The 13701-nt window shown below is 37.4% G+C and overlaps 1 protein-coding gene across 2 annotated transcripts in view; it reads left to right on the top strand.

The window, feature by feature from the left end:
- The first annotated feature begins 6 nt into the window (after window positions 1-6).
- RAP2C (RAP2C, member of RAS oncogene family) overlaps window positions 7-13701 on the top strand; it is a 16337-nt gene continuing 2642 nt past the window's right edge. Inside the window, exons 1-3 of one of the 2 annotated variants that reach the window (XR_003546870.1) lie at window positions 7-652; window positions 3697-4009; window positions 6819-6886. Coding sequence is in view for 1 of the 2 variants with exons in the window: in XM_006162609.2 (XP_006162671.1) it covers window positions 380-652; window positions 3697-3975 (552 nt within the window). In the remaining variant the exon portion in view is untranslated. The remainder of the gene's footprint in view (window positions 653-3696; window positions 4010-6818; window positions 6887-13701) is intronic. The other variant, XM_006162609.2, reaches the window with a different exon arrangement.

A 13701-nucleotide genomic window follows, 5' to 3' on the forward strand; every position in this document is an offset into this window, starting at 1 on the left:
TGCCGGGCAGCCCCGGGCTGCGGGCTCCTCGGACGCCCGCCTCCGCGGGGGCCCCCACCCTCTCCCTCCTGGGGGCACGCTCGGCCTCCCCACCCTTGCTGGCCTGCTCCCGGGCTCGCCCTCCTCCCCACGCCCCCTGCCTGGGCTTCAGCTCCTATAGGAAGGGCATTACCATCCCATCCCCACCCACCCGGGCTCTCAGCTCTCTCCCCTCCCCCTCTTTAACTTCCTCTTCTTCCCCGGTTGGGCCCTCGGCTTCTCTGCACTCTCCTCCCCAGTTCGCAGATTTCCGCCCACCTTCCGCCTAGGCTAGCCGCACAGCAGCTAGCGGGGTGTTATTTTCCCCCCCCTCTGGTAGGAGTTAGTGAAGGTGAGACTCATGAGGGAATACAAGGTGGTGGTGTTAGGGAGCGGAGGGGTTGGCAAGTCTGCCCTCACTGTGCAGTTTGTCACTGGGACTTTCATTGAGAAATATGACCCCACCATTGAAGATTTCTACCTCATAGAGATCGAAGTGGACTCTTCCCCCTCCGTGCTGGAAATTCTGGACACCGCAGGAACTGAGCAGTTCGCCTCCATGAGAGATCTCTACATCAAAAACGGCCAAGGTTTCATCCTGGTTTACAGTCTGGTTTATCAGCAGTCTTTTCAGGTAACCAAACCAAGTCTTGTAATTTGTTAGAAGGGGGTGTGGTAATCCAGCATCTACTTCTGGTTTGCTTGAGCTGTGCGTTAATGACAGTGTTTTGCTTTTGAAAGTTAGACATGGCGCATTTTTGCAGTTACTCCTGGCATGGGAAAGTAACGGGTTGTTTCTAGAGAGTACTAAAGTAGCAAGCATCAACAAATATTTTAAAGTTATTTTTAAGTCAAAGAAAAGTGAAAAAGAACTAGGTCAGCCTGTGTATATTTAGCCTGGAATGTAACCTTCTGAAGTTGCTTCTTCAATTCAACAAGTATTGATTAACGTACTCAACAAAACATCATCTAACAGATAATCTCGAGTAAATAAAACACTTTGAAAGGAAAATTATGTGGAGCCCATTATCTGTTGCACAGATAAGTCCTCTGTGTCTGCTTCCTTCTTCCTCCTCCCTGTTCTCTCCCAAGTTTCTCAACCAGGTTCAATAAATCTTAGTGCGGCATGATGAAGAACTCAGGATCTATCTTCCAGACATTTTACTTGCTTGCTTGCTTGCTTACTTGCTAACTTGGGGGCACAGAGTAAATGGAACTTACTAATTGAAAAGGCCAGTACCTAGAATTAATAACCAACAAAATTCAAGAATGCGTCTCTTTTTCTTCCCAATTGTTTTTGGTAACATTGCCTGTATTTATAGAAAATATGTGAGTCTGAGATAGCAAGCATCAACAAATATTTTAAAGTTATTTTTAAGTCAAAGAAAAGTGAAAAAGAACTAGGTCAGCCTGTGTATATTTAGCCTGGAATGTAACCTTCTGAAGTTGCTTCTTCAATTCAACAAGTATTGATTAACGTACTCAACAAAACATCATCTAACAGATAATCTCGAGTAAATAAAACACTTTGAAAGGAAAATTATGTGGAGCCCATTATCTGTTGCACAGATAAGTCCTCTGTGTCTGCTTCCTTCTTCCTCCTCCCTGTTCTCTCCCAAGTTTCTCAACCAGGTTCAATAAATCTTAGTGCGGCATGATGAAGAACTCAGGATCTATCTTCCAGACATTTTACTTGCTTGCTTGCTTGCTTACTTGCTAACTTGGGGGCACAGAGTAAATGGAACTTACTAATTGAAAAGGCCAGTACCTAGAATTAATAACCAACAAAATTCAAGAATGCGTCTCTTTTTCTTCCCAATTGTTTTTGGTAACATTGCCTGTATTTATAGAAAATATGTGAGTCTGAGAACGCTGAACAAGTGCAGATTTCTTGCACCGGCTGGGTGGCCAAACTGGATATGGTCCAATTTCTTAGGAAAATCTGCCCTGTCCTTCACTGGGAGACAGACTGAAGGTTTAGCTTTATTTTAAGAGATGCAATAAATGTTGCTATTTATTCCTTGAAAATAAATAACCTTGTATTGACCCATTATATTGACCTCCATTGATTTAGGAAATGGATAAATTTTTTTTCTGCATTTAAAGGTATGCACTTAATGTTGCTTACTTAAGAGACTGTTAAGTGCTTTAGCCAATACAATGTGCTAATTCCACTTTCTTCAGTATTTTAAATTAAAGAGTTATAGTAAACTTTTCCAGTAATCTGACCTAGCTACTGTAAGGATTATTTTTTTAAAGAAAAGTTCTGGGTAAATAAACCAAAGCTATTGAGACCATACTAAAGTTGATTATATGTAGGCTTAAATTCCAAAGCAATAAAAGCATTTTTCCTCAGAATGTACCAAAGTACTAAAGGTGCTATTTGACAGGCCTTTTCTTTCTGAAGGATCCTCAGGAGATTTGTTATTCTATCAGCTGACTCTCTTGAGACTGGGAGTCTTTTGAAGGGTGTTTCATAAGATTTCCATTTTATCTACTTCTGTTATAGGCATAAATAGGGACTGAAAAATTATGCCATTATTTCAACAGAGACTTAGACTCTTTTGAGACCATGAGCTTGGATTCTCAGCTGAACTTGTGTTTCCATAAGGACAACTGCAAAAGAAGCATCACTTAGAAGACTTGAATTAATACATGATCAAACCAAATTGCATGTCAAATAACTGTATTTTTAAATAAATTTTCATAGTCCCTTTTTTATTCCTTCATCCTTCATGTGACTATTTGGTGTTTACAGTAACTATTCAATTTAAACACATTTTATACTTAAGGCAAACCTTTTCAATTATAAAATATGAAAAATCATCATGAAAAATCATGATGCCAGTATTTAGTCTGCAATATTACATTGATACTTTTTCTGTCCCCAAACTGATGCTATTGGAGAATTGCTAAGGCCTTTATCTTTTGCAGTTGTAATTACTTAGAAAAAGTAATACTCATGGGCAAAAAATGAAGTAGTAAAAACAAATGTAGGCAAAGAGAAGAATGGGTTTTTTTTTCCACCCAGACTCGATCTGCATTTTCCTTCTCAGAGTTACTCACAGTTATAATAGTTTATAGTTTATTTGGGACTATTTTAAGGTGTTCGATTTTACCAGGATAGAAGCATACCATTGGATTTAAAATGAAATATTTCAGTGTATTATCACTCTGGTCTTCTAATCCTTGCACAGTATTTTTTGTTCCTACCTAAAGCACTTTCTCTCAAGCCGTCTTGCTAAATAGCAAGGAATGCATAGATACTGCAGTCCTGTGCTAGGATAACAGGTGTTCTTAGGAATGATGACAAGCAGACAGGTTTGGGGAGATGGCTAAACATCCTTATGTACAAATATATTAATCATATTTGGGAATTTGCTTTTTAAGTCAATATACGCTGGGGGTGGGGGAAGTGATTATATAGATATTAAGGTAAGTTGGGCATCTTACATTTTATGTTCTGGACAAAAACCCAGCAGAGGCGGCCTGTGGAAATGATCTAGTTCCTACTTCAGGGTCCTAAATCGAGATTTTTTTTCTCTGTGTATGTGCTTTTGTTGGGAACTGAGCTTTAAATACTCACCAAGGGATGGCTTTTTGTGATACTGTAATACTTCTGCTATGGTTATGCAAACAACATAATTTTTTTCTTTCTCTTTGTGATTATTTGAATAGGATATCAAGCCAATGAGAGATCAGATTGTCAGAGTGAAGAGATACGAAAAAGTCCCACTAATCCTAGTAGGAAATAAAGTGGATCTGGAACCAGAAAGAGAGGTTATGTCTTCAGAAGGCAGAGCTCTGGCTCAAGAATGGGGCTGCCCTTTTATGGAGACATCGGCAAAAAGTAAATCAATGGTGGATGAACTTTTTGCTGAGATCGTCAGGCAAATGAACTATTCATCCCTGCCCGAGAAGCAAGATCAGTGTTGTACAACTTGTGTTGTCCAGTAAAAAAGATAACCTCAATCATGGCCATACCGAGCAGGTTAGTTGTGATGGCATTGTCTGAGCCAGGTGTGTTTTATTTTTGATAAAGTGTAACAAAAAGCTGGCTAGTATTAATCTACATATCACTATCACGATATTCCTTAATACAAAACAGTCAACACTCAGTGCAGAAAATCCTTTAAAAATGCAGATAAGCAAAACGAAGGTAAGAAATTGCCAATGCCCAAATTTATTTTTTAAAAAGTGAATTACTGTCCTTCTCTCTCTGCTTTATTGATAACATTTCTTTGGGGTGAGTTAAAGCATAATACACCTTTTCCTGGTTTTGCTGATTTAGCTCCAAAGTACACAGGAGAGTCTTCAGTAGTATTTTCGAAGATGGTTAAATAGTTTTGTGATGTTTTTATATGATTTCACATTTTTATATCCTGAGCAAGAGTTGGAATCATTAATTTACCAATCCCTCAAGTGTTTGTACTTCGCACTTGAGTGACTTAAGTGACCTCTGATGGGAACAGATTGTAGGGCCACAGTATACCTTGACTTCATTATGAATATATGGTCCAAATGAGATTCTGGTTATATCATCTGTAATGTGTTAAAAGGAACAATCTCAAGTGCAGGAAGCATTTTATTCAGTTTAATAAATAATGGAATTAATAAAAACAATAACAAATTTAAAAACATTTCTTTGAATTAAATAACTTCATAAAAGTTTTTTAAATGAGTGAGTTTTTGGAAGATTTAGGTTATTTAAAGCTTACTGAGCATTAAAATAAGATTATTTTATTTATATTATGATTCTTCAGTCTAGAGTATAACTGAACAAACAGCTTCATTTAGTAGCGCTTAGATAATAAGATAAAACAACCCGTATTGTGGATGACTGAGAAACTACAGTAAATGCCACACTAGCCTGACAATATCAGGGATGAAATTGATCTTTCTGAGTCGAAGCTGACCCTGAGTCTAGGAGGCAGTGTTGCAAATGGCAACAGGCATTTCAGATCGCAGTGATGATTCCTAATCAAAGGTCTGGCTTTATATGTGCTCCCCGGAGAAAAGACTAACGGTCCCTAATTTATCTTTTCAGACAAGGTCTCCTGTCAGGTAGTGTCATCTTTGAAAATGAAATATGACAACAGGGCTTTATTCAAAATGCTTTCACTCCATCAGCCTTTAGCATACCAGAATAAGATGAAAACTCATTTATTTGCTTATGTCTAGGTGCGTCTGTTATTTTATAAAGTCACTGTTCAGATTGTAGTCTAGCCTATGTTTTGTTGATGGTGTTTCACTTGCAGTGTAGTCTTTGGAGGAGGGAACAGACATATGTAGGTGACTGAGATGTGTATTGCTTCCAGAATCTCTCTTCTTCAGTTGTAAGCCAGCTTCAAGTTTAAACAAGTTCTGTGTAGTGATTGCATCTTTACCATTATGCTCTAGTTCTCTGTATGACACTAACTGGTCAGGTGACATAATTGTACATGTTTAGTTTTAGTTTTATTATCTTTAGAAAGAACTAACCAACTCATAAAATATTGCCAGTTTTATTGTCATTATTAATTTAGATACCTATAGGAGGTAAATAGAATGAAATTCATGCCATACGCATAAAGGGCCGACTGTCTCAGCCGATTTGGCAAATGGATAACTTTTTTTTGAGACGTTTTTGCTATAGGGCGTGTGCGCTCGCCAGGAAGACAGAGAGAGAGAGAAACAGAGATAGGAAGTAAGAAATCACCCCCCCATGGGGGGATGGCTATACTGCAATCCCTTCTCTTCCATTCTCCTCTTGGGATCTTGGGCATGTAGGCACACATGCCCAGCGTGAGTTTAAGCCACCGGGTCCAGGACTGGAACTGCAGTCAGCTACATGGGAGTCCAGCGACATAGCCATTACGCCAACTGCTGGTCCCGCAAATGGATAACTTTTAAAGCTATTTTTCAACATTTTAATTTCTGAATTATTTCTGAGCTTATTTCATTTTATGATCTGAATTATTTTTAATTCATTTGTTTACCATAGGAATGAGTACGTTTATTTCTTTTTTTAATGTCACAAGTCAACATTTTTGTTGATTATACTAAAAATCAAATTATTACTAATACCAATAATTACTCATTTTTATAGTAATGGGTCAAGCTCTCTGTAATTTTTTGTTTGGCTTTCATTTTTGTAAGCAGAATACACAAATGAAGGTGTGGGCCTTGAAATAAAATATCCAATCAGCTGAATTTCTGAAAATATTACAAGGAACTCCCTGGCCAATTTTAGAACAAAGTATACTATATATATACTATTTTTTTTCCTTACATCAAATAACATTGAATTGATGTATATGGGAATTTGTAATCCAAGGCTAGTAAAATTTATGCTTGTCATTGCTCACTATTTACCTTAAAAAAAAAAGGTGATGAATTTTGAATCCTATAGGATGAGTAATGGAGCTCTGAAGTCTGCTGGGCCCAGATTTAGATTGAAGATCAAACTTTGACAGGTAAAGGTGATTTGAGAAATGTTTCTCTATTATATTTAGAAGAGTATTTTATCTAAGTTAGAAAAAATAGAACTTAGGAAGACCGTGATCATTGTTAATTGGTTGCTTTTAACTGACAGGGAAAATTTATGAATGCTCTAAGAATTGCTTTTCATAATTACTCACTTATTTCTTAACATTTCAATATGGGTTACTGGTCTCTTGCCCAACACCTGTTTATCTATGTGGTTCCCAGGATTATTTCCTCACCTTTTACCCTCCCATTGGCAGTAATCTTAGTGTAAGCTTGACAGCCTGGCCAGAGTCTTTATACACTGCTGTCATACTGATTTCTTTACCGACCAGAGGGACCTACCATCAAGTGCTTTGAAGGACTCCTTTTACTGTGTAGCAGCAGTACAATAGAAACCCAGGTCAGTGTTATAGCCCTGTTCTGGTTTTATTCACTACATCATAGCTCCTCCATATTGGTGTAAATAATTGGCAGTTTGCTACTTCGGTGTATTGTTATTTAGAAAGATAGATGTATTGTTATCAGTGTCATAATACTATAAAAGAAAGAAATCACAGTGCTGCAGGAGTTCAGAGAAAGGAGAGACCACATCCAGTTAGAGCTGAGTTTCTAAACATTCTGCACTCTGTTGTTTGTGGCTGTCCTGTGAACTGTAAGATGGTTAGCAACATCTCTGGTTTCTATTCACTAGATTCCAGTAGCATTCTCTCCTCCCCCAATTGTGATGAACATGTGTATCTCCAGAAATTACCAACTGTCCCCTGGGGGGGCAAAATTGACCTTGGTTAAAAAACACTTAGTTACAGGAATTGGAAAATAATAGCATTTTAGTCAGGCCTTCAAGAATGGTAGGATTTCGGGAGATGGGGGTGAGTGTGATAGTGAAGGTGATTTTCTAACAGAAGGGATGCCAAGAAGCAGCATAATAATATCCTAAAAGATTCTGCTGATTCCCTAAAAGGAAGAAGAATGGGGAAGTGCAGTAAAGTTATTGCTTTAAGGTTTGGTATACCATTTTGGCAAATAGAGTTTTTTTTACAGTTTATTTTCAAGGATTTTATTGTTTAAGTGCAGTATTGATAAAAGTTATTAAAAAAGAAAGCAGAAAAATAAAAGCTTTTCTTCACTATGGTTTGAGAGTCTCCTCTAAGATTTTATACCATTTTTCTGGATGTATTATGGAATGGGTTCTCCCAACTAGAGTAAATGGTGCATAGGAGTACCAAACACCAGAAAGCAAACTGAAAGAACAAAGATCATTATTTATGTCAGCCCCAGTTCATTATACATGTCAGCCTGAAGAAAAAGGGAGATTCTTGATTCAAGACTAGCACATCATTTCACGTGGCAGCAGAATGCCTAGGATGTTAACAAAGGCTTCTGAAAGGCTGAACCATCTATGAATGACATTTTAGTCTAGCTGGACCTACTATTTCTTAGCACAGTGGAGTTGATTAGCATTTTAAGGTTTTTTTTTAAAGTAAAAATGTAGAGTTGGAGTTACTATTAACCTTTTTTTTGGGTTTAGCTAGATATGATATGCTAGGAATTCAGCAAATGTGAGAAGAAACTCCTCAAAATTAAATCACATCATGTACTTTAAAATGCTGACATTTTCATATGCAAGTTAAATATTAATCATATCAGTAAAATGCTGGGGTGGAATTTTGTCTCAGAAGTTACAGTTTTGTTAGATACTTTTTGTTTTCCCTTCCCAATTTTGCATATCACTTGGAGTAGAAGATAATGGATCATTTAAAATGTTCATCTTGGCTCAGGTGCAGTGGCACACGCTGTAAAGATGTTGCGGCTTGGCAGACTGGGACCATGTGGGAGGCCTAGGTTCAATTCCTGATCCAGCTGAAAGGCAAGGCACAGTGTCACGCACTTGTAGTCCCAACAACTTGAGAGACTGAGGCAGATTGCAAAAGAGGGAGACCCTGTCTTTAAGTAAAAAAAAAAAAAAAAAAAAAGGGAAACAAGAAAACCTCATCTGATGTCCTGTTCACATGATAAACCAAAGTGGAGCAAGGGACTTCAATGGAGGAGGAAGAATACTTTGGGGTGGTATTTCGGTGGTATATACGATAAAGGCCTATACTGGACCTGGGGTAAAAGGAAGAACAGAGTTGCTTTGCCCTTTCCGCCACCCCCCTCCCAATTCTACCAGATCTTCACTGACCCCATAGGGTTCATGGTTTAAGACTATTTAGTGTGGATAGGTGTCTAGTTAGACCTACTCTGGGTGTGGAGATGATTAGAGTGACTCTTTGTATATCTGTTTGCTCTTTAATTGTTTCCTTTTAACCTCAAGATTAGACTTTTATTGCAGAATGAAATGCATATGAGCCATTTGGTTTTACTCCATTACTTCTCTTGCTTAGAAGGAACCATCAATAGAATTAACAAAAATTGCATCACAAAGTTGGAGAATTGCCACCAAGGAAGTGTTCTAGCCATACTACAAGAAAGATTCTCCTCATGGGATTACTTCTCAGTAGAATTCTACAGTTTAGAAGATAATATCACTATGAAAAACTTAAGTCCTGTAGCTATTGGAAAAACATACCCTATCAAAAACATACTCCCAAATTCCTTTGATTGACTGCAGTTTGGGAAGTATTCAATTCAGAAAAAGCAATTTCGAATTGGGAGCAATACCCTACCTGATCAAAGCTACCAACTGGAGTCAGTTTATTGGGCTCACACTGCTGTTTAACATCACTGGGCGTGATCATACTATTTAAGATCCCAGAATTGAACTCATCATGTTAATTTAAACTCTTGGAGATTTTACATGTAGAACCTAAAAAAAAAAAAAAAAAAAAAAAAAAAAACTAGTATTTTTCCCTTCTGCTCTGGGTTCACAATAAACATTTATTTGAATGCTTTCCTTTAAGCATGGTCCCATCTCTATTCAAGGATTGTATGCCATAGGTTCAGCTTTTGCTCTCTCTGTTAAATGAGTGACAATGAGCACTTTTAATCATCTACTCCTTCCATTTCACGCCCAGTGATCTTCATGAGTATTATACAAATTAGAGTATAAAAATGAAACAAAATATTTAACAAAACCATAATAGCCTCTATCAACAGAATTCCAGCCTAGTGTTGTGTTAATAAAATTAATATTTAACCTAGATTTGAAAATCTCAAGTAAAAAACAATGAAGGAAAATCCAGTTTTAAAAAAATTTCTTTGGGACCAGCCCTTAGCGTAATGGCTATGTTGCTGAACTCCCATGTAGCCGACCATGGTTCGAGTCCTGGATCTGGTGGCTTAAACTCACACCGGGCGCCTGTGCATGTATGCCTAAGATCCCGAGAGGAGAATGAAGGAGAAGAGATTGTGGCGTGGCCAACCCCCTGGGGGGGTGATTTCTCGCTATTTCTCTGTCTCTCTCTTTCTGGGGAGTGCATGCGCCTTATAGAAAAACAAACAAACAAAACCTCTCCAAAAAAAAAAAAATTCTTTGACTAAATCCCCAGATTTAACCAAAGAAAAAACTGGAAAAAATAAAATCAGTTATGATCACATATTTATATTTGCTAAAAAGAGAGAATGCTAGTAAATACTATTGTATTTAGAATTACTAAGTCCAGTTAAGTTAAGGAGACATTCATATTCATAAACTGCTAAGCCTTTCAGGACTTTTTGTTAACATTCCAGGCATTCTGCTGCCATGTGAAATGATGTATTAGTTTTCAATCAAGAATCTCCCATTTTCTTCGGGCTGATATAAATAAAGATCTTTATTCTTTCATTTCTGTGTTTGGTACTCTTGTGTACCAATTTGCCCCACTTGGAAGGCCCTGTTTCATAATTTCCTGAGCAAAAGACTTGGACTATTGTTTGTGTTTCTTGTTGTTGTTTTGTACTTTCCACTAATAGCTTATTAGAAAAAAAAAAGTGAAACCATAATGGTTAAGCAAGAGTTTGAATAGAAGCTTTTAGAGCTAAGACTTGTTGAGTGTCTTGCTGTAATCTTGAGAGTGAGGACAAAGACAACCTGTCTTCTATGTCAGAAGCAACAAGGTATAACTATAATGTGTCTGGATGTGATATCCTGTTTGTTAGAAAGTACTAATTTGACTAGTTGCCTTTAGAGCTTCTTGGATTTTTTTTTTGAGAGTTTTTTGTTTTGTTTTGTTTTGTTTTGTTTTGTTTTGTTTTGTTTTGTTTTGCTATAGGTTGTTTTGTTTTGTTTTGTTTTGTTTTGTTTTGTTTTGTTTTGTTTTGTTTTGTTTTGTTTTGTTTTGCTATAGGGAGCCCGTGCTCGCCAGACAGACAGACAGAGACAGAGAGACAGAAAGCGAGAAATCACCCCCCGGGAGGTATGGCCACACCGCAATCCCTTCTCCTCCATTCTCCTCTCAGGATCTTGGGCACACATGCACACGTGCCAGGTGTGAGTTTTGAGCCACCGGGTCCAGGATGTGAACTGCAGTCGACTACATGGGAGTCCAGCGACATAGCCATTACGCTAATTGCTGGTCCCCTTCTGGGATGTTTTTAAAGAATGAGTGTCAGTGCACTGAAAATTCGGCCATCACAGTGGAGCATGAACATTTATATTTTCGATTTTGTGAAATTCTAACCTGACAGAGGCTGTTCTTTTTGCTTAACTTAAGATTTTGCTTTAGGATTTATTACTAGAGAGTATTATAATCTATTATTCTTTTAAAAACTAGACAGTATTAATACTTTGTTTATGGCCATGCCTGATGTTAATATTGTTGAATCTGACATGGGAATTTATCTATACCTCTTGGTTTCACTGAAGTATAGTCATCATGTGTAATGTGGATGAACCAAATATTAATTACATTTTTAGAGATCAGGAAGTAATGAATATGTCACCTTTTATTTGATATAGATTATAGTTAGTAAGCTGGTTTATATTATTAGTGTTTGTTTTGGCTAGAATGAAATACTTTATATTTCTGATTTCAGAGAATGCCTTAACTATTAAATCATCACATATTACAAGTCTTTAGTATTTAAGAAAATCATACTTGAAAACCCGAAGTTCTTGGGAACCAGCAGTTAGCGTAATGGCTATGTCGCTGGACTCCCACGTAGTCGACCGCGGTTCGCGTCCCGGACCCGGTGGCTTAAAACTCATGCCGGGCGCGTGTGCGTGCGTGCCCAAGATCCCGAGAGGAGAATGGAGGAGAAGGGATTGCGGCGTGACCATCTCCCCTGGGGGGTGATTTCTCGCTTTCTGTCTCTCTGTCTCTGTCTGTCTGTCTGGCGAGCGCACACGCCCTATAGCAAAAACCTCCCCCCACACACACACACAAAAAAACGAAGTTCTTTAAAGTTATTTATTTTTAAAATGTAAACTAAAATGTATACCAGACTTTTTAATTCACATTAACTGAGGGACATCTAGCCTGAATTATTGGAACCCACAATAAATAACATATATAATAAAATACTGTTGTGATCAAATAGGTATAGGTATATTCAAACTAGGCTAATAAAAATAAAAATGTTCTTAGACTAGATATGAAACATAATCCTAGTCTCGTGGAAATTTATAACATCATTGGGAAGTGAAAACATTACCTGACATTTGTATAGCCGCTTACACTTTATAAAGCACTTTGACATATTACCTTATTTACAAAAACCCTGTGCAGAAAATATTTTTGTTCTTATTTTAATGATGAGGAAGACAGATTTGTCCAAGCTTAACTAACCAGTTTCCTAATTAACAATTAACTTGGATGCAAAAAGGGTCATAATTTTAACAGGAAAAAAAAAAAAAAACCATTTCTATAGTAGTTCCTGAAGACTTTCATTCTAATTTTACTGATATGTTTAGGTCACAGGATTTCTTTCTTTTTTTAAGAAAGAGATTTTTGCAATAGGGCATGTGCACTCCCCGGAAAGACAGGAAGTGAGAAATCATTTCCCCGGGGTGATGGCCATGCCACAATCTGTTCTCCTCCAGTCTTAGTCTTCTGTCAGGATTTTGGGCATGTATGCATGTGTGTCTGGCATGAGTTTGAAGCCACTGGGTCCAGGACTCAAACCACAGTCGACCATGTGGGAGTCTAGCAACATAACCATTATGCTGTCTGCTGGGCCTGAGGTGGCAGAATTTCAGTGAGCAGAGCTACATTCTTTAAAAGTTACCATTTTTATGGTATACATTGCTAATAAAGCATTCTCTCAACGCTAATAGAAATGTAGCTGTCAAATTAAAATTATCCATTTATAAACATTGGTAGAGCCCTTAAATTAGTTTTACTTGGTGTTCTGTTCCTTCATAGTTGATGTTTTACTTCTGAATCTGCCTTTTTTTTTTTACCTTTTACATTAAAGAACAAACATAATTCCACTGCTCTAGAAGCTATTTGGTGTTTCAGCAAAATTGAAGGACGTTGTGTCTAACTGAATTATAGATTTTGTTTTCCCCAGTATTAATTAGAAAGGCAGAAATATATCAGCTATATGAGCAGAGACTGAGGAATCCCAATCATAGAAGTTCCCATGGTTTGGAGGATGTCCAGAAAAGGGCAGACCAGAGTGGGAAATATGAACTGCTTTTGTCACCTAGCCTCCAGCCTAAACCAGAGCACTTAATAGGTGCTCAATATCTAGACCTTGATTGAATCATATTTTTTATTTCTAACCCTCTCCCAAAAAAACCCTATATTTTAGAAGCGTCTAGCATAGTGTCAAGTTACATGTATTTAATATGGATTTAATTCAAATATTGTTTCTGGTTAAAACATGAAGGGGTCAAATTCAAAGTAGAAGCAACATTTGCCATAACTTTTATACTATACGATCATTTAAACCACTAAGACATTTCTTAACATTGTGTAAATATAATAGTAAATATAAAGTGTAATAATATTGTAAAATAGAGCAGTTACACACACACAGTCTGTGTTTCTAATTTTAATGACTTTTCAGGACCACAGAAAGTTACTCTTTTACTTAGTTAATGGGGAACACAGTGAAATTCTACCTTAAGCTGTTAATTCATTTTTTCTTTATTACCAAAGTGTGTGTGTACTTACCAGTGAGAGAGAAAGCACCCCATTAGGGGTGTGGTTACAGTGCAATACTTTTTTCTCCATTTCTTTATCCAGTCAGGAATTTTGGGCATACATGCACATGCACCCACTGTGTTTTTCAGAATGCTGGGCCAAGGTTTGAACCATGATCAGCCATGTGGGAACTGGTTCTCTGTGCACA

The sequence above is a fragment of the Tupaia chinensis genome, unplaced genomic scaffold (genome assembly GCF_000334495.1).
Source record: "Tupaia chinensis unplaced genomic scaffold, TupChi_1.0 Scaffold140308_1, whole genome shotgun sequence".
NCBI lineage: Eukaryota > Metazoa > Chordata > Mammalia > Scandentia > Tupaiidae > Tupaia > Tupaia belangeri.